Genomic DNA, 24,060 nt, shown 5'->3' with positions numbered 1-24,060 from the left:
AATGATATTGGCCTTTGTATATTGTGCTTACATTCATTATCATGTTAAATTTCTTTCTTGCCATCTTTCAAGCATGCTGTCCTGGTCATGTATTAGTACCTCATCTACTTGAACTGTCTTTCCGGGACAGGAAGTCAATGGTTAGTGGATAGTGAGAAAGAAATCTGTGTAGTGGCCTTAATGCATCATCCCATTGAGTTATTAAACATCTGTCCAAGTTAGAGCCATTACCGGGATGTGAACCCAGTACCTACAGATTACCCAGTCGAGTGGGATTGTACTGACCAGGTCATTGTCCTGACTTCTCTATCATTAGTCACCAACATCTGTCCTTGATAGACAGCCAGGGGTTGGATGTAGCCAAGTGGTAAAGTGCTCGCTTGATATGTGGTCAGTTTGGTATCGATCCTCATTAGTGGACCATTTGGGCTGTTTCTCGTTCAAGCCAGTGCACCACAACTGATATATCAAAGGCTGTGGTATGTGCTGTCCTGTCTGTGGGATGATGAATATAAAAGATCTTTTTTGTACTAATAGAAAAGTGTATCGGGTTTCCTCTTTAAGGCTATATGTCAAAATTACCAAATGTTTGACATCCAATAGCTGATGATTAATAAATCAATATGCTCTAGTGGTGTCATTAAACAAAACAAACTTGTTTTTTGACAGACAGCCCAGTAGATGAGCAGTGTATAACCAGGACTACATGCTTCAATTTTAAGTTCAGAATAATTAAATTAAATTAAAATGAGTTAAGCAAAATTAGTAGATTATTTAATATATACATGTAGTGCAACAGTTTTTTCTTCCATGACACTTTAGATATGTACCCATTGATTTGACTGTATGGTGGGTTTCATTGCACAATAATGTTTTTATTGGTGTGGGGGGGATGTATTTTTTCAATACTAGATCTGACACCTCGGCCTGTGGTTATAACATGAGTTTAAACTTAAATCTCTTAAATACATGATGTCCTACACATACAATTTTGTATGGCGTTGCCATGACGTCAAGTCTCAGGCTCTGAAAGAATCTTGAGTAAAGACTCTTAAAAGTTGTTTTAAGTTTGGGGCCAGGCACATCAAATACAGGGTGGGAGTGTTATGTGAATCACTGAGATTGCATCAGGTGCACTGGCTAGTGAATCATTCGGGTGTGTTTGACATGTGAATTTGTTTAATCTTTCAAATTATACTGGGGCATATATATAATGTTAACTTGGGCAATTTTCTGTTTTCTAACAGAACAAATCCCTAAAAAAAAATTAATTAATGTAATGAGCCAGTCAATAATACTGTTACCCATTTATATAAAAAAAAAATAATTAAAAAATCACATTCTATGAAAATTGTTCATCTTTTTCTTTTAAAAAGAATTCAGATTTATAATTTCATTTTGAAAGTTTGTGTTTAAATAAAATAATAGTTATTTTAAAAATATATGAACCAATGATCATATGTGCTTGTTGGACACAGTGCAAATCGCAAATGATAAGTTAGTTTACAGTAATATACTGTATTCCTAACAAAATACTGTAATTTCAAGTGACTTGTGTGTGTACGTTATATTACACAGAAAAGAAAGAAAAAATTAAGACATTAATTTTATAATTTAGTCTCTACATTAGAAGATTGTTTAAGAATTTAAATGACACATTTTATTTAATAAAATTAATAACTGTATTACATAGCAGAATTTTTGTGATGTAGTCTAAAGCTACATGTATATATTTATGTTATAGTTCTACATATCTTGAAATGGGTTATTAATAAGGTTTAATTAATACCTGACAGGGTGAGATTTGTTTACTTTTTGAAAACAATTTACATTTTAAAGTTATGGAACCAGATTGTGTTAAGGTTACACTTGGGTACAGACGTTTGTTATTTTACTGTAACCTTTTTCGTAGGACTCATCCTCAAAGTACAAAGTTGGCTAATTTTTAGAAATGTTATATATGGTACCGTATAACCGGAAATATTTATGTTCTAAAATGTTTGTGGTTTTAGGACTTAAATGTCTTGTGGTTTCTTGTTTTTAAGACGTGCAACACTAAAATGATTTATTTTTTTCTTCATGGTTTGGCATATTGGATATTTTATTCCATGGAATAAAATATTCAATATGCCAATGTTAATATGAATTATATATTAGATAATCAACATTAAACGATTCACATCAGCTTCCATTTGCATGATATCGCTGGTGTTTAAAGTTAAACAATGGGGAACATGATTACAATTAAATACAGTGTGCTATCAGCTTGACAACTTATCAGTTACTGATTTTATATAAAGTTGGTTAAGATTTGTCTGTGAAGTTTTCTAAGCCAGACAGTGTAGTGTTTAACCTGAGCTTGACACAGTTCACTCATTTTCCTATAGTATGTTGGCGTAAAATACTGCAGTAAATTCTCAGTTTATGATGACCGCAATGAATATTTTTCATAAATTTATTTAAGATTTTCAGATTTTTTTCAAGATTTTATATTTCCAAGGTTCCCCACTTCGGGCCCATTCAAATATTCAGTAATGCTCAAGGGGGTGGGTGGGTGCAGGTCCAAACGTGTAGCATTACAGTGGGTGGGTGGGTGTATTTAACAGAATTACTTAACGCTCTTTATTTATCACTAAAATCTTGTCTCTTTTTTTTTTTTTATAAACTCCCTGTCACTGCTACAGTGTTAAACAAACATAGGTAGTTATAGCTAGACATATTCACACACTAAGGATTATAAATCCAATGGAAATGTGTATCTGCGCTTTCCCAAATTGCAAAAACAAATGCATATTAAAATTATATTATATCTATCACATGACTTTTTTGTGAATGGGAAGGGGTGTGTGTCTCTAAGCATTATGTAATATTTTGGGGGTGTATGGTCTAGCATTATGGAGTGTTACGGGGGGGGGGGGGGGGGGGGTGGTGCGAGATTGTCTAATTTTGACAAAAATAGCATTATATAATATTTGAATGGCCTCACAACTATGAAAACCCACAGAAAACAAAAAACAAAAACCAATGAAACGTTCCGGTTAAACAGTATTCATTTCTTTTTTTAAAAATTGGTTAAAAGCAGCTATTTAAAGCAATGTTTTATTAGCTAATATTTATATGTAGTCTGTATAAATCGGCAGCTGACTATTTGTTTTTACTAAGAGAATGAGTCCTGCTTTTGGTTTTGAAATGGAATAAAATAAGTATGTATAAAAATGCTACGAAACATTTATTTATTTTTTATTACATTTGCACTCTATAGATACATGTACAATGTACATGTACTTTAAGGAATGCAAACATCATTATATATTTTTTATGTTCAGTTTGAAATTTAATAATAACCTGATTAACATAAATAATATGTCAGTGTTATATATGTAACATTAGTGAGTTTTGCATTAAATTAAATGTTTATATTGATATTAGTATAATTACAATTTGTCACCAATTTTGTGTGGGGTGGGTGGGTGGAGGGAACGATAAAAAAAAAAAAATCCAAAAACAAACCATGTTAATTGGCTCTTCATATATAGGGCCATGATCACATTATCTGTGCAACTTGCTTTCTGTGTATGCCAGGGCAGTTTCTTGCAAGTGGGCTCACGGAGACACCACAGTACCCACCGTGTGTACATAGTGACCGGCCTACAGGGAGCCAGTGTGAGAAAACTGGTCCTGATCGCCATCCTCCCCACCTTGGCACCGTGTTTGCTTGATAGGTAGCCGTGTATGTACTGGTCATTAGGAAATACCTTTTTGTCGTGTGATATATATATATAGCTCTGCGTACGGGTACATTTAAATTAAACGTCTAATTCTGGTATATTTCAGTTGGTTATATATATATATATATATGTGGCTCGTTTCGGTGCAGCCAGAATGATTCAGGAAATTAAGTCTTGTACACTTTGCAAATTCAACATTTGACTTGCACCTTCTTGTATATTTTATCTTCTATACTAAAAAACGTTTTTGTGGTAAAAAGCGGTATATAAAATAGTCTCATTGATTGTTTTTCTTTACTAAAAAAGAAGATACTTTATTCCATTTTGTTGATAAACATTACATGTACATATATTTTGTTAATTATTTTATATAAATGTGCACACTGTTGCATGATATCGCTGGTGCTTAAGGTCAGACCACACCCTAAAAAGCTAAAATACTTAATAATCAAGATAACGACTCCAAATTTTCAGGTAAACTTCTTATTGATGGAGTTAAAAGAAATATTACCTTCAATTCTCACTGTGCTATATACATGTTATGAAATCCAAGATGGCCGCCCTAAAATTCTGCATACACATGAATAACTTAAAATTCAAAAACTAATCATCCATTACTGACCAAATTCGGCTGAAATGATCAGAACAGTATGTTGTTATAAATGAACTAAAATTATAGCTCTGTTTTGAAGTAAAGTGATAAAAAATGTCAAATTTTGAAAGTCCCAATATATTATTCGGTATCACAAGTCTTTATCGCAATACACAACCCACTCTATTATACCTAACAAGCTGATTTTTAGTTCAGTTTTGAGAGGTTTTCTTCATGAATAGGTATGCCAAATTGTAGCCTTGTACCTGTAAAACTTCTCGAGTAGTAGTGTTTTATAGGCTATAAAAGATGCCGAAATGTTAAAATGAGAAAATGCTGTTTAAAGTTTATAACACAGCAAAACGGATAAATCCGACACATACAAAAGCATCTAGTGTCCACCAGGCAAATAAATGTCATCATTATCATTGTCTTTATTTTTCCCCTGTGTTTTTTTGTCTTTTCTGTTTCACAGATTCATTTCAGATCGCTCCGCAGCTGTGATACGACCAGTGTCACGACTCTTCATCATGGTTAAACAGTACCGACCGGGAACAATCCCTAGTTGTCTAAGAAAGGCAGAACTGGCACACTCTCCATCATTGAATAGAACTGTTGCTGTATTTACAGCAATTTCAAGTCTCCTCCTTCCCACAAACACCTCTTTTGGACACAGATTCCATATTATATGATGAAATGACTCGTTGTTGTTCTGGGTACCGCCATGTAGACATTTGGACAAAAGTTCGTCACTTGCAAGGAATTCAAAAACTGGCTTTATTTCTTGTAAAACATACTCGGGTAGAAGGTTTTTTTTGGCTTTTTCAAAGTCACCTTTGGTAGCAGGACACCAAGTGCCACAAGCGTCATGCCGATCTCCACGGTGATTCCAGATGGCCCACACTGCTGTTTTCATTGCGGCCAAGTTCCCAGAATTATTTCTTATGGCTGCTCCATAATGCCCCTGTATTCTCCACACAGCCTTTTTAGTAAGTTTTACCTATCCCTCCGATCCCGTTGTATGTTTTTCCATTATGCTGGTAGCTCTTGTTTTTGCAGTGTGTTATTTTGTCTGTCAGACGACGACCCATGCGCTTCTGAACATGTCCACAACACTCTAATTTTCTTATCTCTTTCCCAGGATATATGGGGGATCCAATGTTGATATCTGTGAAAAGCTTTTTGAATCACCATCACCAAGATAACCAGTATACTGTAAATCATGCTTTTTCTTCTGATCTTGAATAAATGTTTAGCACACCTGCTGGCTCCATTGCCCCTGCCGATCCGAAATGGTTTCTTGAACAAGTATCCTTGTGTGTCACAAACCACTGGTTGAATTCCTCATCAGACTTGTACTTTTTCCGTCTTGTTGAACAAACACCACAATAATTGGTTAGTGTTTCGCTGTCAAGTACTTTACAGGTTTTATCACTCACTGATAGACATGTTACAACGCCATTTTTGCTCTGAAAACCTTTTCTTTGCCATGTGCCGTCGAACGAGGCTACAGTTTCAGATGGACCAGGGGATGTCTGCCGTTCTTTTCCAGCATTCCGCTTGCTGATGTAACTTACAACCTTTGTTGCAAAATGAATTCGCTGTGATCCCTTTCGCCATGTTGTTTCAGACACAGGGGGAGGCAAATTCATCAGTCCGCAGAATTTTTGGGCCTGCGTATGGTGACGTCCAATGCCAAAAATGGACCATTGAAATCGCTCATTGACATCAAACACTTTTGAATCTGCAACTTTGTTTGATGATTGCAATGAATACTGTTCAGCACATTCATTACAAACAAACCTTATTTCTGAAGCAATGCCAACTTTCTTTTCAGAAATCACTTTTAGGCCTTGTCTGCTGTCACATAACATATTAGGACAGGGAAATAATTGCAGAAAATTACATAAGTTGGCAATATCTATTATTCTGTAACCAGTAAGTTCATTGTTGTCATATTCTACATTTGGGACACACTGCAAATGTTCGAATACCTTTCTGTATGATGCCGTTTTTAGCAGGATTAGAATCGCAGTCTGTTTTATCAACTTCAGAAAGTTTGGGAATTTTCAATGGTCCGGTGTATCGGTTTTCCACAGAATGGACGTTTTTTTGTCCGAGGCATAATAAATGTTAAATATTTTCAGTTCACATGAATCTATAAATGTCCTAAACAACTATAATTAAATTAAACCTGGGTATCCTTACTCATAATCATAATGTATTATATTATCTTCGCTAAATGTGTTCACGGTGTAATTTCTACTAAAGAGAAGCCATGCTGTTTACAGCTACCGACGCTATTTGAAAGGAGCCCGCTGATTGGCTGAATTGAAGAGTCTAACATATAGCCTGTGTATATATTAGCCAATCAAATCCATCGTTTCAGTCCAATAATGTTGTTATACTAAAACTATTCTCCTGAATTCTATCTCAATTTTGATCCTTATTTTACGAAAATCGGACGAAAATTAAAAAAGTTATGGATATATGAATATTTAATTAGGTATTGTTTAAATGTGTGTGTAGTAATTAATTACTAATTTAGCTAATTAATATAACTTTTTAAATAAAATGCTTTTTATGGTTGAAAGGTAACATTAATAAAGTGTTTGAATGTTTAGTTTACAAAAATACTATATTTTTATGATTTTGTTACTTTATTGGGTTTGGTCTGACCTTAAAGTTAAACAATAGGGCACTTACACAAAACAAAACAAAAACATGGTTTAAATATTAAAATTTTGTATTAAATATTATTTCTTCGATTTTCTTACATTTGAGAAAATAAAACTAATGAAATATGCATTTACGAAAGGTTGCTATCAGAAACTGATATTTAATTGAAATGAACCCGTGCAACATTAAACAAAATTTAATGATAAAAAAAAAGAAAAGAAAATCCTTTGATAATCTCTAACTATATTGTAGTTTAGCAGAGTTTGTTTTCTCAGTCTGTGTACATTATGAACAAACTGGCTAGTAGTAATTGAACAAAAATCTGTACATATATGATAGGAATTAAGTATTATGTTACTGATATTTTTGCATATCACTATGCCTTTTCGTTTCTTATATAAAGTGACCTAGCATTAACATACATTTTAAAGTGTACAATGTCATGTAGATTACAGTTTGATTTAAAAAAAAATTATTATATTATACAGTTCAGTTTAGATTTTCAAAACATTATAGTTTATTTTCTTATTGGCTTGTAACATTGACGGTAGATTATAAAAGTAATGCAAAAGAATTCATGTCTATGCAGATAACTACATGTGTACAGTGGTAACAAATGGATTTTCAATCTTTCTATTTTTTTTAATGGTGCATGTTTTTAATAAAAATAGTAATTAAATGTAAATCTTAAAAGTAAGAAAGATAAAAGCTACATTCAGTATTTTCACTGAGACATATTCTCACAGTATTCCAGTTAAAACTGCAGATGCGTACATGTGTTTTATTATTTATGTGTTTTAGAGGTCTTTGGTTTGACAAATGCTATGGCAACTTGCTGAAGATGGATGCATATGGCAACATTCTGGTTTGCGTCCATGGATTCAAGTTCTTAAAACCGTAAGTAAATAATCAGTCTTCACCAGGAAAGTCGATCGATCAGTCCCGGTCCCCTCCACACTCGCCTGGAACGTTTTAGGAGAGGGGCCAATTTATTGCCATGCAGTGAAATTCTAATACATTTGAGTTGAAACTTCATGTCCTTTCTCACCTATAGCACCATTTGTGGATAGGGGCGGGACTTAGCTCAGTGGTACATGGCTCGCCTGATGCGTAATCAGTCTAGGATCGATTCCCATCAGTGTTGTTAAGATGAGTTTTGATATGTCTAATTCAATAATTATTTATCTTTCAGACAGGAAATTGGAGAACTGTATCCAAACAAGTTCCTTGCATTGGATGATACTAGAATGTATGTTCTCAACACACTGTTTAATTTGCCAGGTATGGATTTTCTGAAATTTATACGAATATGTCAAGGCTAATGTCAAGCTAGTTACAAATGAAAAATATGTTTTGAAGGATCTGTATTAAATGTGCTTTGCAGAAAATACTTTGTTCACCAAATGCTTTGTGCATCTGTGATGGGTCATATTATGGTATGGTATTGTCTGTCCGTCCGTCTGTCCATCTGTTCATCCATCTGTTAACGTTTTCTTGTCTGGACCATATCTTGCATACAGGTGTACATACAAGACCATCAAACCTCACACATAGGAACAACTTGGGATGGTGGTGTATTGCATACTATTACTAGGTCACTACAGTGTGTCCACGTCTCCTTTATTTCAAAGAATCTCCTTTATTTCATGATTCTGCTAGATCTCCTTTATGTCCTCCTTTTTTTGTTTTTTACAAATCTCATTTTTTTGAAAAAAGGAAATTGTCTGCATTTTTATTGGCTTATTTCCTCACAATTGAGTGTGTAATTGTATTCAAGTGACTTTTATACTTTCAAATTGAGCTCCTTCTGCAATAAAACACTGGTTTAATAAGGATGTATTGTCTATTTTCCCATTCATGTCTATATTATAAGTGTATCTATCTATGGTGTAACAAGATAGGTCTCCACCACCCCAAGGCTGCGTTGCAACCACAAATAAAGCCTATGGCTTAGTCTCCTTTACTTTCATTTCAAGTCTGTGGACACACTGCACTGTGACCTACTTTTCACAGTCTACTGCACATAATAGTAAATCCTTGTCGGACCATATCTTGCATACAAATTCATACAGGGCCATCAAACCTCACATGTAAGAACAACTTGGGATGGCGGTGTCACATACTATTACTAGGTCACTGTGACCTACTTTTCACGGTCTACTGCACATATCAGTAAATCCTTGTCCGGACCATATCTTGTATACAGATTCATACAGGACCATCAAACCTCACATGTAAGAACAACTTGGGATGGCGGTGTCACATACTATTACTAGGTCACTGTGACCTACTTTTCACAGTCTACTGCACATAACAGTAAATCCTTGTCCGGACCATATCTTGCATACAGATTCATACAGGGCCATCAAACCTCGCATGTAAGAACTTGGGATGGCGGTGTCACATACTATTATTAGGTAACTGTGACCTGCTTTTCACGGTCTACTGCACATAACAGTAAATCCTTGTCCGGACCATATCTTGTATACAGATTCATACAGGACCATCAAACCTCACATGTAAGAACAACTTGGGATGGCGGTGTCAAATACTGTTACTTGGTCACTGTGACCTACTTTTCACAGTCTACTGCACATAACAGAAAATCCTTTTTTGGACCATATCTTGCATACAGATGCATACAGGACCATCAAACCTTACATGTAGGAACAACTTGGGATGGTGGTGTGTCACATTCTATTACTAGGTCACTATGACCTACTTTCACGGTCTACTGCACATAACAGTAAATCCTTGTCTGGACCATAAATTGCATACAGATGCATACAGGACCATCAAACCTCACATGTGAGAACAACTTGGGATGGGGGTGTGGCATACTATTACTAGGTCACTGTGACTTACATTTTAATGTCTACTGCACATAACAGTAAATCCTTGTCCAGATCATATCTTACATACAGATGCATACAGGACTACCAAACCACATGTAGGAACAATTTGGAATGGTGGCTGGTCCAAAACAATCTGTTCATACATCCCATTGCACAAATTTCACATAATTCATTAATATAGATATGGTTTTCCATCAACCTCCTGATGGGCGTATCATGTACCTCACCGGTACTGGGTTTTTTTTTTTCAAGTAGAGCTCTAAACAACATTAGTTTTTAATCTTCTTCATTAGTTAAAACTCATGGTCCACAGTATTATTGCCAAAAACAAACCCTAATATCAAGTAACTAAAATGAAAAGGGTGCAAATGTTGGACAACCGTAAAGAGTAGTTAAAAACATTCTGCATATGTTAATGGTTTTTTAGGTTATTTATTTATTTATGTATTTATTATTTTATTATTTATTTTTTGTCTTTCATGGAATGTGGGATGGTAATAGTAATTCCATATATTTGAGAAAACTTGAATTTAAATATAAACCATTTTTTTTTCATTACAGAAACCTACATGCTGGCTTGCATTATTGATTACTTCACATCGTCTAATAATTACAAAAGGTAACATCTTGATTAGATACTCCATAAATTGTACAACTACTCACTCCTTTTTTCTTTATCTTTGTTTTCTTTTGTTCAAAAGAACTTTTTACTCACCCCCACAACCCCCCCAAAAAAAAAACAACCCAAAAACCACTTCCACCCACAAAAAAAAAAACATCTCCCAAAACTTTAAAAACTTTAAATCTAAATTGCTTGATTGTCTGTGTATCATTCATCATATAATTCGGACAATCATTTAATTTTATTTTGCGTGGGATGTAGCCCAGTGGAAAAGCGCTCACTCGATGTGATCCCCACAACTGGTATATCAAAGGATGTGGTATGTGCTGTCATGTCTGGAATGGTGCCAATAAAAGATTCCTTGTTACTAATGGTAAATTGGTGGCAGGTTTCTTCTCTAAGACTATATGTCAAAATTACCAAGTGTTTGACATGAAATAGCCAATGATTAATAAATTAGTGTGCTCTAGTGGTATTATTAAACAAAATAAACTTTTACCTAAATTGCATGATTGTCTATGTATCATTCATCGTATAATTAAGACAATCATTTTATTTTATTTTATAATATTTTGGTGCTGTTCTCGGCCCACACATCAGCTACATGTATCTGAACTGTCGAGGACAGCTAGTGTCTTAGTAGAACTTAGTGAAAAAGAAATAGAGGATAATAAACAAGTTACCAGTTATTATCAAATTTATGTTCCGAGTGAAATTATTTTTACTTGTCACGAGCTTTAGCGAGGGCCAAATGAAAATTATTTCATGAGGGACATAAATTTGATAATAACTGGTACCAAGTTTGTTATTCTATTTATTACCCAGCTATTTTTTTCTCTAAAAGCCTTTTTTTCGACACGCATGCACGTACATGTATAGAAACGATATAAGCCACTTTACATACTGTTCTGAGTATTGCTATGACTTTGTATTTTAATCACGTTCACAGATAATGTTCATTAAAAAAAAGTCCTTTTTATCCTGCTAATAAATCTATAATGAATTGCATTAAAATGACATTTTGTTATAAATTTAACACTGAAAACAGAGCTGTAAACATAAACTAGGTTTGAACTACAGGATGTCATTTTATGTATTTGCCAAATCATGATGACATCATATTTAGTACCAACAAGATCATTGGTTTGTAAGCGTCAAATCGTCCAATAGTATCGTTCATTAATTACACCAGTGCAAAATATTTCTCACTGAGAAAGTAGGGTAAATATTTTCCCTGTTATGAGTGACCGCTGAGGTAATAATTATAAGATATTAAATGATTGATTGATTTCAACTTATTTTCGTGCTTATATCCAATTAAGGTTCAAGCACGCTGTCCTGGGCACACACCTCAGCTATCTGGGCTGCCTGTCCAGGACAGTGGGCTAGTTGTTAGTTTGTTAGTGGTTAGTGAGAGAGAAGAGGGTGTAGTGGCCTTACACCTACCCATTGAGCCCTTAAGAACTCGCTCTGGGTTGGAGCCGGTACCGGGCTGCGAACCCTGTACCTACCAGCCTGTAGTCCGATGGCTTAACCACTGCACCACCGAGGCCGGTGATATTAAATGAGCTTCCATTTTGTATCATGTTTGTGTCCCAAGTGAAATAATTTTCAATTTTCACAAGTTTTAGCGATTGACAATGAAAATTATTTTATGAGAGACATAAACATGACATGAAATGGTAGCGATTTTAATATCCTATTATAACCCATAATTGAACTTAATTTATATCACTCGACTCGTTTCATTGATGTTCCTCTAAGGTTGTAGTGTGCCAGTTGATGATATCATCATGTATGACGTCGAAGTGTTATGTCCCACTTGGCGTTATAATGGGACATATCACTTTGGTATGTACCAAGATATTTTTAACCGTATGGGTAATAAATTGATTTATTGACAATGCAAGTATCTAAGCCTTGTGATGGTTTGTTTTTCAGAGAGAAGGAGGGTGTGCGATCAGGAGAGCTGTATATGTCATACAAATCCATCTTTCAAGATGTCAGGTCAGCTGTTGACTGGCTTCACTACCACGTAAGATCCTAGAATTAATTTATCTGAAGATAGCCATGTAACTCGTATACTACACAATAGTTGTGTTTTCCTGTGTAATATATAGAGGTTATTACCAGAGTGTTTTTCGGTATCGTCAATATCATATATTAGGAATAAAAATTGTATTATGCGAGCCTCTGGTGAGCATAATACATTATTTTTATTCCTCTAATATATGATATTGACGATACCGAAATACACGAGGGTAATAATCTCTTTATCATATAAACTCAAGCTTAATACAACATGTTTTTGTAAACTGTACTTGCAACTTTAATTCCAGTCTGCCTTTACTAGATATTCAAATGACGTAAGAATATGTGGCGTGGTGTATTTTTGAATAGAAATGACATCAAACTCGAATGACATCATTTTGGATGTCCTTACATCTAACACCTAAAGTTTTTTGTTTTCTGTACGCTGGACCGCTTTCAGTGTCAAATTACCATTGAAATGTTTTTATTTGATGACTATGAATGCATACATCAATCATGGAGTGTCACCCAAGTAGGTTTGCTTAAATGTCAATAAACCTAGTGCCGAGACCTCGACTAATTTACATCTAATTTGCAAAGTTATCAAATTCTTGAAGTACACATGTACATGTATGTGATCTGAAAAATATCACATACTTTGATTGCACTGAAAATGTAAGATATTATATGATAAATTGTAATACTGTTACAAATACAATATGAAGGATGCCAAACTATAGAAATAATCAAAATTAAATGGATGTTAATAAAAATGAAATCTCAAAATATATCCTTTTCACATTTATTTAATGTTTCACTTCGTAAAAGACATTGAGGACATAGGCAAAAACAGTTGTGAGCTAGCAGTTTAATATACATGGCATCCCAAAGACAGGAGAGCACTTTCCATGGCTTTTAATATGCTATTTGATAGCCATACACTGGACGGTATACATTTCTGTTATGTCATGTTGGCTAACATAACCTGTCTTAAAACAGGTAATGGTTTACTATAGCTAACATTAGCTGAAGTGGAGCACACACACACACACACACACACAAAACACATGCACAGACACACACAAACGAACGATATGTAAAGTAATCTATTTTAAATTATGTAAAATTGAGGAGGATAATGATGTACTTATAGTCCGTTCCATCATTCTATAAAAATAATTTTTTGTAAATAATTTTAGTTTGGTTTGACGAAAGAAGAAAAAGTAAGTGTTTGGGAAATAACAAAATAAAAAAAATAAAAAATTATGTGCAATTAACAAATCAATCGGCTCAGAAATAAATAACTTGTAGTAAATTTCATAGTACGAAAACCGGTGTTAATTCCTTGTAAGATGGGCTATATGTCTGTCATATATCAAATATGTCTTGGGTGATAAAATGTAATTATCATATTTAATCATTTATTATATGAAAGTGAAACTTGTGAACTTTGTCTGACTATATGCCATTAATATCATTAACAAAGCATACCACAGATTGGAGAGAGAAAAGATTAATAATTGAGAATCCATTCTTCTGTGTTATCTAGGGTGCCTTGAAGACCGAAACGATAAAAAATCTCGACTTGTATGTTCACAAAGACGAAAGACTTCCACTGCTTCTTGAACGGTAGGTGCATGCATGTTGATTTTATGTTTTTATTTCTTAACACACTTGTGTTCCATAGGTAGTTCATGTCCATTATGGCAAAAATCTATATGCACATTCTGTGTTCTGTAGACTATATTCAGTCATATTACTGTTTGGCTGTCAATCTTTACATTTGATACAGAATTTGTATGTTGTACCACCTCGGTCAAGCTTGGACAGTGATTCAAAGCACCTGATGTTACTGTCACTGGGTATTCAACTTGACATGTAAGTACTTTTGTTAAATAAAACACAAACAAGGACACCTTTAAAAAAACAAAATATATATAATTAAATTCCTAGAGTTCACTCTTTATACAAACCTAGTAAAATCTTGTTGTAATGTATAGCTAATTGAGTACATGTAGATGGCTCTGAACTGTTTTGAGAAACAAAGATGTAGCCCAGTAGTAGAGTGCATGCCTGAGGCATGATGGGTTGTGGGATCGCTTCCACTTGGTGGGTTATGTCCCATTCCAACCATTTACATATTAAATACGTCTTGTTTATAATATCAGCTAGTTCCTGTATATTTAGTGTTTTTCTGGTTGTCCTTATACATGTATGTGAGTAGCTCGAACTGGATTTTACCTCCCAATAATTTCATGGTTAAAAGATATAAATAATGGCAGGCTTTCTGCCAGAAAATAAATAAAGGGCATGTAATAAAATCAGCACAGATCCTAAGTGCCCCATCTAGGTGGTTATGGGTCTGAAATATTTTAAAATTGGATACTGCATTCGTATACTGTAACAACTTTTAAACAGCAGTTCTCTTACTATAATCTATCGAAGAAAAAAATAAATAAATATATATATATATTTTTATTTTATTTTATTATATACATTAATTTCCAAGATTTTAGGGTACGTAATTTTACCCTTCATACCCTCTGGCAGAAACCTCGATTGGGAAGTTAAAATTAAATGCAGTTTGAGCTACTACAGACTAGAAACAGATTGTGTTAGACTTACTCTTTTTCTGCATTCAAGCTTTATAGTTTATGAAACTTTATATTTGGAGTTTAGTTGTGTTAAAAATACCTCTGTCTTAATCACATCATCTTTGGTGCCCCAAAGGTTGTGTTGCTCTGTCTGGCCAGTGCTTTAATGCTGGATATTCAAACACAAATATTTTTAATAAGAAAATATAATTAATATATAATTTTAATTTTAAAAAAACCCCAAAATTCCCCCCCCCCCCCCCCCCCAAAAACACCTCATTTTAGAGACATGTTCCAGTGTGCTGTCCTGTTGAAAAGCACATATAAAATATCCTTTTCTGTTAATATGTAGGGGTAACCCATGTGACAGCTGAGTTTCTACATGTATTCGCATGATAAGAAGTCTCAAGTATTAACACCAAAAAACACATGACTAAAGACAGCTAAAGTGTTGTAAACAAATATTCCATTCATTTCCGAAATTGTAAGGTCATTGAATTTTTTTTAATTTTTTTTTTTAATCAATATATCAAGTGATTACTGATTCAAAACATTTTATTTTTATTTATTTTTTCTTCAGAATTCGTGCACATGGTGGAAAGACTGTACTGATAACGAACAGTGACTACAATTATACAGATGTAAGTATAGCCTGTATTGGTTTTCATGTTTAGTATTCAACCATTGTTTTTAACCAGCCATTGTAATTCAGTTGGAGAGATGCAACACCACATTGTCTTAAATATTACTTCACTCAAAAATTCATCGGTTTTGCTCTACTGATGTGATGATTGATTATGAAAATCCATAATTGATTGTGTGGGAAAATATTAACTGTAATTGTTCCTCCAGATTATTTGGTTGAATTGATATAAATATACCGGCCTCGGTGGCGTAGTGGTTAGGTCGTCGGTCTACAGGCTGGTAGGTACTGGGTTCGGATCCCAGTCGAGGCATGGGATTTTTAATCCAAATACCGACTCCAAACCCTGAGTGAGTTCTCCGCAAGGCTCAATGGGTAGGTGTAAACCACTTGCGCTGACCAGTGATCCATAACTGGTTCAACAAAGGCCATGGTTTGTGCTATGCTGCCTGTGGGAAGCGCAAATAAAAGATCCCTTGCTGCCTGTCATAAAAGAGTAGCCTATGTGGCGACAGCGGGTTTCCTCTGAAAAAAAAAAAAACATCTGTGTGGTCCTTAACCATATATCTGACGCCATATAACCGTAAATAAAATGTGTTGAGTGTGTCGTTAAATAAAACACTTCTTTCTTTGATATAAATATGTTGGTTTTTGGTGTTTGTTTTTACATGTACATAAAAGAAAAATGATGTTAAATAGTTATTAAAGGTAAAATGAGCAATTTGTAAGGTCTATATCCCAGTGAACATGACAATAGGTGCACAGTGCTTATTATTGAAATCCTTATGTTCGTATAATTCTAACCAATGTTATTGAAAGTTGATGGTTTGGTGCAAACCGATTACGATAGATGATGAAATTCCAACTGATTCCCAACACTACTCATAGTTTTAAATTTCAATGTAGATAAGGTATTGAAAAGAAATGAAATTTTATGTGAAATTGGTGTTAAATCTTGACATTTATTTTAGTAATTGTCATAATCTTGTTTAATTGAAGTTTTGTTAGGCCTACATGTGGAATTAATGTTTTATAATTTCAATGAATGTTGTCATTAATTACCTCAGGTATTTTATTTTAATATATTTGTTTTTTTGCTTTCAGAAAATCATGACATATCTTGTTGACTATTCATCACAGGTATAATTTTGTTTTTCATTATATTATATTGAGAAAATGTATAAAACAATGTTTATATATTAGATTTTAAGATCGTTATAAGACAACATTTCAAAACAATGTTTTGTGGATTTAAACCATTTAGCATGGTCTGTTTTACAGTTTTTTTCTTGCTTTGAAGAAATAGGAACAGTCAATCTGTGACTGTGATGATGTCAACTATTTTGTTGAGGTCTACATGTATATTAAGTTTTCACATACAACTATTTCTCACAGACTATAAGTCCTTGATACATAAAATGTTAATCATAATTTTATCTGTGGATGTGCATCACACAGGATATCAAAAAGGTGGGAAATTTGTTTTGATATAAATAAGTGTTATTTGTCTGCTTACCTTTTCATTTAATTCTGTTAATATGAAGATCCACGAAACCTATCATAATAGCATCCATCTCTGTGCATGCTTAACAAATCCAACCACGTTTTAATTAATTGTTTTAAAATATTGTTTTCATAATATAAGTACATTAATTAATGAATGACATGAATTTTACATCACAATAAAACATTTTTTTTTAAATTAAAAAAAACTTAACATACACCAGACCAGTTTATGGTAGGGGATAGCTGAGCTGTGTGCCCAGGACAGCGTGCTTGAACCTTAATTGGATATAAGTACGAAAATAAGTTGAAATGAAATGGTAGGAGAAACTTTTTTTATTCCACATAAATACAGCTTAATTAAAAGTTTTGCATAACTGTACACCATGTATTAAAAGAGAGGACAATTAAGGCATTTGGCCTGGTATGCATATTCAACGATATATAATACACATTATTGCTTAATATCAGCACGTATAATCATATAGTTAATTAATAAAACGGTTAAATGTGACGGTTATTATATATAACGGGCGCAGCCATTTTGTACCATCTCAGTTAGTACGCCCTCTGGCGAGCTGGTGGTTACGTAATACGTAATGCGTAACGTCAGGAATGAGCCTTAGAACTAGAAAAACACAATCTACCTGGTTTTTGCGGGATGATAAATAGTCGTACATTGCAATGTTCTGTAATAATACACATCCCAGTAAGCCAGCAATAAGTATATCCAGCACTATATATACGCTTTTTCAATACAAAATAAAATACCATTGTCAAAGTGGCTACACAACAAGTCAAAACAATTAACAATGTTTTGCCCATGTATAAACCTACGTACTGAAATGATACACGGAGTGTTTTCTTAGTTAATTGGTGTATGATTCCTGTGATTCCTGATTGGCAGGTGTGTATATGATTGGTAACCAGACGAGCCAATTAATTGACGCTGTCTAGACACAAAAATACATACTGGTATTGTGGAATATTAACTGTCGCCCCTAAAATTGTAATGGACATGGTTTATTACTGTAAATAGTTCTGTAAAACTATTAAGTAGACTCTTCCATCTAAAACCACAGAACTGACCAATTACGTAGTCCCAAAGAAAAGAAAATTATCACTTGGATATCGTGGGTTGTCGTTTTTGCTCCAACATAGCATATCAATAGGCCAATAGGCCTAATAGTGTACATTTTTCCTTACTATACTATAATACTATAACCCCATTTTGTTCCGTTAATGCAACTTGAAATATATTTAGTTAAATTGTTTATTATATTATTACGTCATTTATGCTGTTTTACAAGTCAGGTTGATTAAAGAGAAGCACCTTGTCAAAAATTACTGCTTTTGTTTACACTGTACATACAGGACATGGTCAGGAGCTGACGTCACTTCGCCCCAAGCTATCCCACCGGACATCACAAAAACGAAACAAAATGGCTGCCCCCAGTTAGCAGGAATAATAATGTTTTTTTTATTAACTCTAAAATTACGCGTTTTTCATTTGCTAAAGTATCAGTATGTGTTGGTGGTCCGGGTATGCATCTTTCCAACACATACGGCTCTTGTTGGAGTTGACTCTACCTTTAATGGACATTTATACGTTTAGCTTAGACATAACACTAGTTTATCTACTTTTTCCAGAATGGTGTGAAGAAGGACTGGACGTCTTACTTTGACCACATTGTTGTAGATGCTCAGAAGCCGCTGTTCTTTGGAGACGGCACAACACTGAGACAAGTGGACAGGGTGAGGAACATAATAGAGGTTACAGGCTGCTGACACTACATTTCAGTGATAGAAACATGGTTTTCATGTATGCAAGAGCATGGGGGAAATGGCACTTAAGAGTCCCCATATTTTACTAATTGAATCTGTGTTATAAATAATTTATGTAGGAAATGAAGGTTAAAAGTTTGTTTTGTTTAACGACATCACTAGAGCACATTGATTTATTAATCATCAGCTATTCGATATCACACATTTAAAAAAAAAAGTTAACTCAGTCTTAGAAGAAACCACCTACATTTTTGCATTAGCAGCAAGGGATATTTTTTATGCATTTCCCCACAGACGGGATAGCATATACCAACGTCTTTCATGCCAAGATTATTTCATTTATTTATAAATAAAAATTTTAACACATTGAATTCTCCACATTACTTTCCAGTCTTATTGTTTGAAAGTATGTAAAGTCATACATTCAGGAGAGACAATCATAATTGCACCTGTGCACTAGGTAAAACTTGGAGTATTTGGCTTTTTATTAATTCCCTTTTTGAGCCTATAGCTGGGCACAAGCTCTGGCTTAGAATTGGTACTGGAATGAAAAATCCCCCAGTGTAAACTATTTTTAATGAATATATTATGTAATCTGAAAAACGTTCATTGCAGGAAACTGGATCTTTGAAGCTGGGTGATCACCAGGGTGAATTACTACAAGGACATGTATATTCAGGAGGTATATATACTGATTCTGTTGAAGCTGTATGTGAACCAAACAGATCTTATATATTTAGAAAAATTGTAAGGTCTAATGATCACACTTAGATGAAGCACTTGTAATATACTTTTATCTATACTTGTTGAACTGTAGCCACATGTATAGTTATTATATATGTATAAAAATCATCTTATATGTTAACAACAAAAAAATCTAGTGATCAAACCTTGATGAAATGTGACCATTACCAAGTCTTAAGAGTTGGTTTTAGCTAAAATGTAAGTAAATATGTTTTTGTGTGTGACATTGTGAAAGTGTTTTAATAAATAAAGTGTCGAGGTTTTTCAGAAGGTTTGAGATATTGACCTGAAATTTTGTGTATAGCTTTATCATGTGGAATATTACTTTTGGTAAATTATTGGTGCCAGTGCTTTATAATAAAGACCTGTTGTTTGGGTTATTAAGGATCCAGTGATGTTCTTGCACATCTGATTGGCGCCAAAGGTAAAGATGTCCTCTATGTTGGTGACCACATATTTGGTGACATCCTGAAGTCAAAGAAGAAGAGGGGATGGCGTACATTCCTTGTCATACCTGAACTGTCCGAGGAGCTCATCGTGTGGACGGACAGAAGTCAGCTGTACAATCAGATAGAAAACCTGGAGAGAGTACTGGCGGCCATCTACAAGTAAGTAGGCACATTTATTAGTCCCCCACCAGTCCAACTGGAGGAGATTATAGGTTTCATCTCCGTCTGTCTGTCTGTCTGTCCCACATATAGTTTACATTAAACTAACCACACACTCCAACCTGACCTCTCACCAAGTGCACTGTATGGTTAAGTATTCATAAAATAAAGGAAAAGGATCAAAGTTTTACCCTTTTTATTTTTATTTTCTCATAAGCTTCATAGACTTGTAAGTCTATGGAATGTTTTACTGCCAATTGATAAGCTTGTACTTGAGTAATTTGGAGAGAATGTTTTACTGCCAATTGATAAGCTTGTACTTGAGTAATTTGGAGAGAATGTTTTACTGCCAAATAATAAGCTTGTACTTGAGTAATTTGGAGAGAATGTTTTACTGCCAATTGATAAGCTTGTACTTGAGTAATTTGGAGAGAATGTTTTACTGCCAATTGATAAGCTTGTACTTGAGTAATTTGGAGAGAATTATTAGCAGGAAAATAATTAATTCTTTTTTCTTTAAATCTTAAATTATATTAAGTTTATTATGGTATTTTTTGTGGGGGGTTTTAAAGTGTTTCTGTATTGACAGTAAAAAGACAACAACATTTTGTTAAAACTGCATAACAACTTTACTGGAAAATGGGCCATATAATAATCCAGATAAAGAAAAATATTTGTGTTAGTAATATAAACTCTGACCAGTGTTTTTTTGTTGTATAAAATATGACTTGTCTATGAGAATTGAACAGAATATTAAACCTTGGTTGTTTTTCTCTTCCAAACATAAAATTAATTTGCAAAATCTATATAATGTTTTTTTTTATCTTTAATTTAAAGTTTTTTAGCACGTTTGTGTAATCATTTATTCATAATTTGTCATTTTGTCTGAAATTTGCACAGAAACCTAGACAGCAGTACAGATGAAAAACCAGACATCACAAAAATACAGCAGTCTCTCAGGGTGAGTTTATTATTTAACCTTCTGACTACTGCAGGTGAGATATCTCACCCATACAAGCTGACACACTGTATACATTATACTGTACATTCACTCATTCATATTTCCTACCGTTTTGCACCCAGCACTGACCAAAATAATTATAAGAGAACAACACTGATTGAGACTATCTTGATAATGGCCGTTTTAATGTTTTGTTTTTGCGTGAGAAATACCTAGAAATTTTGAGTTGAAAAGGTTGTTTTGAGCAAGTATTTTCGCATGACAATAATGGCAAAACGTCACATTCATTTTGAGGAAGTGCTAGCTGATTGTGACATCTAATTTGATAATAAATTTGACCCTTTTACCAACAACGAAAAATCGCAAAATATTGGGTTATGAATCGTAGTTTGTTTCCAAATAAAAAATCTGGTCAGAAAAACAGTTACTGGGTATTGGGAATACTGGACATCAGGTCACAAATGTGTATAATTAAACACACCTTTATTGATTGTTCCTAATTTTAATCAATATTAACTGATCTAAAATATCATAACATATTTAGCAATTCACGAAAATAATATTTAGCAATTCACATATGATTATTTTATGTGAAAAAGTGAGTTAAAGTTATGAATTTGTACCTTCTCGATGTGGTTTTTGTAAAAACATTAATCCAATAGTTTTTCTGAAAGCTGTCATTCTGCCTTCCTTAGGAGAAATGCTGAGTTATTTTTTAATAAGTTTACTTCATTTTTATGCCGAATTATTCATACAAAATAAGTTGATACTTTTTTTAAATATTTAACATTAGTATGTTTGCTGATTGTGTACTGAATTTGTTCATGTTCTGTTTGGAACACCAAATGATGAAGTGTGAATTTTACATGAGCTTAATCTGAACAACTTGTGGACTGTTTGTTTCACTTGTAGAATGCACGTTTTCAGTTATTTTTGTGACTTAAACAATACGGAACACATTATGTGATTTTCTTCTTTTTAATTCTTGGTGAAAAATGTAATGCATTAAGTAATCATTGCACTAAAAAAGTAATAATATTTTTCACAATAATCACTTGCATTCATGTATCTTCACTGAATGATTTATTTTAACGATTTAGTTTTTTTCTTCTATTTTATCTAATGTAACTTGTTTACTGCCAGGAATTTTTTTTGTAGATATGTAAATTTCACACCTAGTTTTAATTTTTTAGGATGTCGTCCATAAACTTGACATGTCGTATGGAATATTGGGAAGCTTATTTAGAAGTGGTAAGTTTAATTTTTTATTATAATTCAAGACATTGAAAGTTAAACAAGTTCTGTGAATATCATGTAACATACTTTTAAGATACCATATGTCTGTGAACTTCGATAGTTAATGGAAGTTATCATCTTAATGTACTAAGGATGATGGAGTCTTTTACTGTCCTTAAAAAACATTATTTTCTTTATGGTTTGCACATATGTGTTCTATAATACACAACCACTCTGTGATTATATATTGACTGTTTTCTTTCCACTTTTTGTATGACTTAACATTGTGAGAGTGTGGGGCAAGGGGTCACTGGCCCCCATCTAAGAAGATTGTGCATTAAGCTCTCCTTGTTCGAAGGTGGGTGGTAGTTAGCTCAGCTCGTTGATTGCTCGTGTGAGGTGCTTGTATTGCAGGCTTAAACCACCTGATTGGGGGTTTTCTTGTTCCAACCAGTACACCACAACTGGACAAAGGCTGGTATGTGCTTTCCTGTCTGTGGGAAAGTGCATATAAAAGATTCCTTGCTGCATTAAGAAAAATGTAGTGGGTTTCCTCTGATGACTAGATTTAGAATAACCATATGTTTGACATCCAATAGCCGATGATCAATTAATCGATGTGCTCCAGTGGTGTCGTTAAACAAAACAAACTTTGTTTGGAGGTGAATTAATGTTTTATAGCCTGTCCATTTGCTGGCATCTTCCGTGTGTGGGTATGTTGAGGAGAACAGTCATGGGTTGAGTGGAACTGTAATAATTAGTTACACTATGAAAATTATGTTTTAGTTCACGGTTAATTACATTCCCAGTGAAGTGATCTGTAGCTGAAATGTTTGTATTTGTGTCATCTAGGCTCACGTCAGACGTTCTTTGCCTCTCAAGTACAGCGTTATGCCGATGTTTACTCGTCAACATTTCTGAATTTACTCCACTACCCATTCTGCTATATGTACAGAGCTCCACCGATGTTGGTAAGATAACACAAGATTTAAGATCGATAGACAAATGTAGATGTTGAATGTTGTGTGTCTGTATCACTGAGAAACTAATACATATAAATATAGATGTTTAATGCTGTGTGTGTCTGTCTCATTGAGAAACTAATACAGATAAATGTAGATGTTTAATGCTGTGTGTGTCTGTATCACTGAGAAACTAATACAGATAAATATTGATGTTTAATGCTGTGTGACTGTATCACTGAGAAACTAATACATATAAATATAGATGTTTAATGCTGTGTGTGTCTGTCTCACTGAGAAACTAATACAGATAAATGTAGATGTTTAATGCTGTGTGTGTCTGTATCACTGAGAAACTAATACAGATAAATATTGATGTTTAATGCTGTGTGACTGTATCACTGAGAAACTAATACTTTTTTAATGCTGTGTGTCTCTGTGTCACTGAGAAACTAATACAGAGAAATATAGATGTTTAATGCTGTGTGTCTCTGTGTCACTGAGAAACTAATACAGA

At 33.8% G+C, this 24,060-nt stretch overlaps 1 protein-coding gene across 4 annotated transcripts in view; it reads left to right on the top strand.

The window, feature by feature from the left end:
* Window positions 1-24,060, top strand: part of LOC121382798 (cytosolic purine 5'-nucleotidase-like) — a 57,416-nt gene that overhangs the window by 22,822 nt on the left and 10,534 nt on the right. For 2 of the 4 annotated variants that reach the window (XM_041512412.1, XM_041512413.1), the window contains 13 exons: window positions 7,801-7,896; window positions 8,192-8,280; window positions 10,416-10,473; window positions 12,418-12,511; window positions 14,057-14,136; window positions 15,682-15,742; window positions 16,849-16,884; window positions 18,898-19,002; window positions 19,648-19,714; window positions 20,162-20,384; window positions 21,285-21,345; window positions 22,539-22,596; window positions 23,434-23,552. In XM_041512412.1, coding sequence (XP_041368346.1) covers window positions 7,801-7,896; window positions 8,192-8,280; window positions 10,416-10,473; window positions 12,418-12,511; window positions 14,057-14,136; window positions 15,682-15,742; window positions 16,849-16,884; window positions 18,898-19,002; window positions 19,648-19,714; window positions 20,162-20,384; window positions 21,285-21,345; window positions 22,539-22,596; window positions 23,434-23,552 — 1,147 coding nt within the window. Of the gene's footprint in view, window positions 1-3,472; window positions 3,731-7,800; window positions 7,897-8,191; window positions 8,281-10,415; window positions 10,474-12,417; window positions 12,512-14,056; window positions 14,137-15,681; window positions 15,743-16,848; window positions 16,885-18,897; window positions 19,003-19,647; window positions 19,715-20,161; window positions 20,385-21,284; window positions 21,346-22,538; window positions 22,597-23,433; window positions 23,553-24,060 lie in introns of those variants that run through there. The other 2 variants (XM_041512415.1, XM_041512414.1) reach the window with 2 other exon arrangements.

Source organism: Gigantopelta aegis, chromosome 10 (assembly GCF_016097555.1).
Source record: "Gigantopelta aegis isolate Gae_Host chromosome 10, Gae_host_genome, whole genome shotgun sequence".
Taxonomy (NCBI): Eukaryota; Metazoa; Mollusca; class Gastropoda; order Neomphalida; family Peltospiridae; genus Gigantopelta; species Gigantopelta aegis.
The sequence above is the reverse complement of the archived record's forward strand: the minus strand, read 5'-3'. Positions and strand labels throughout refer to the sequence as shown.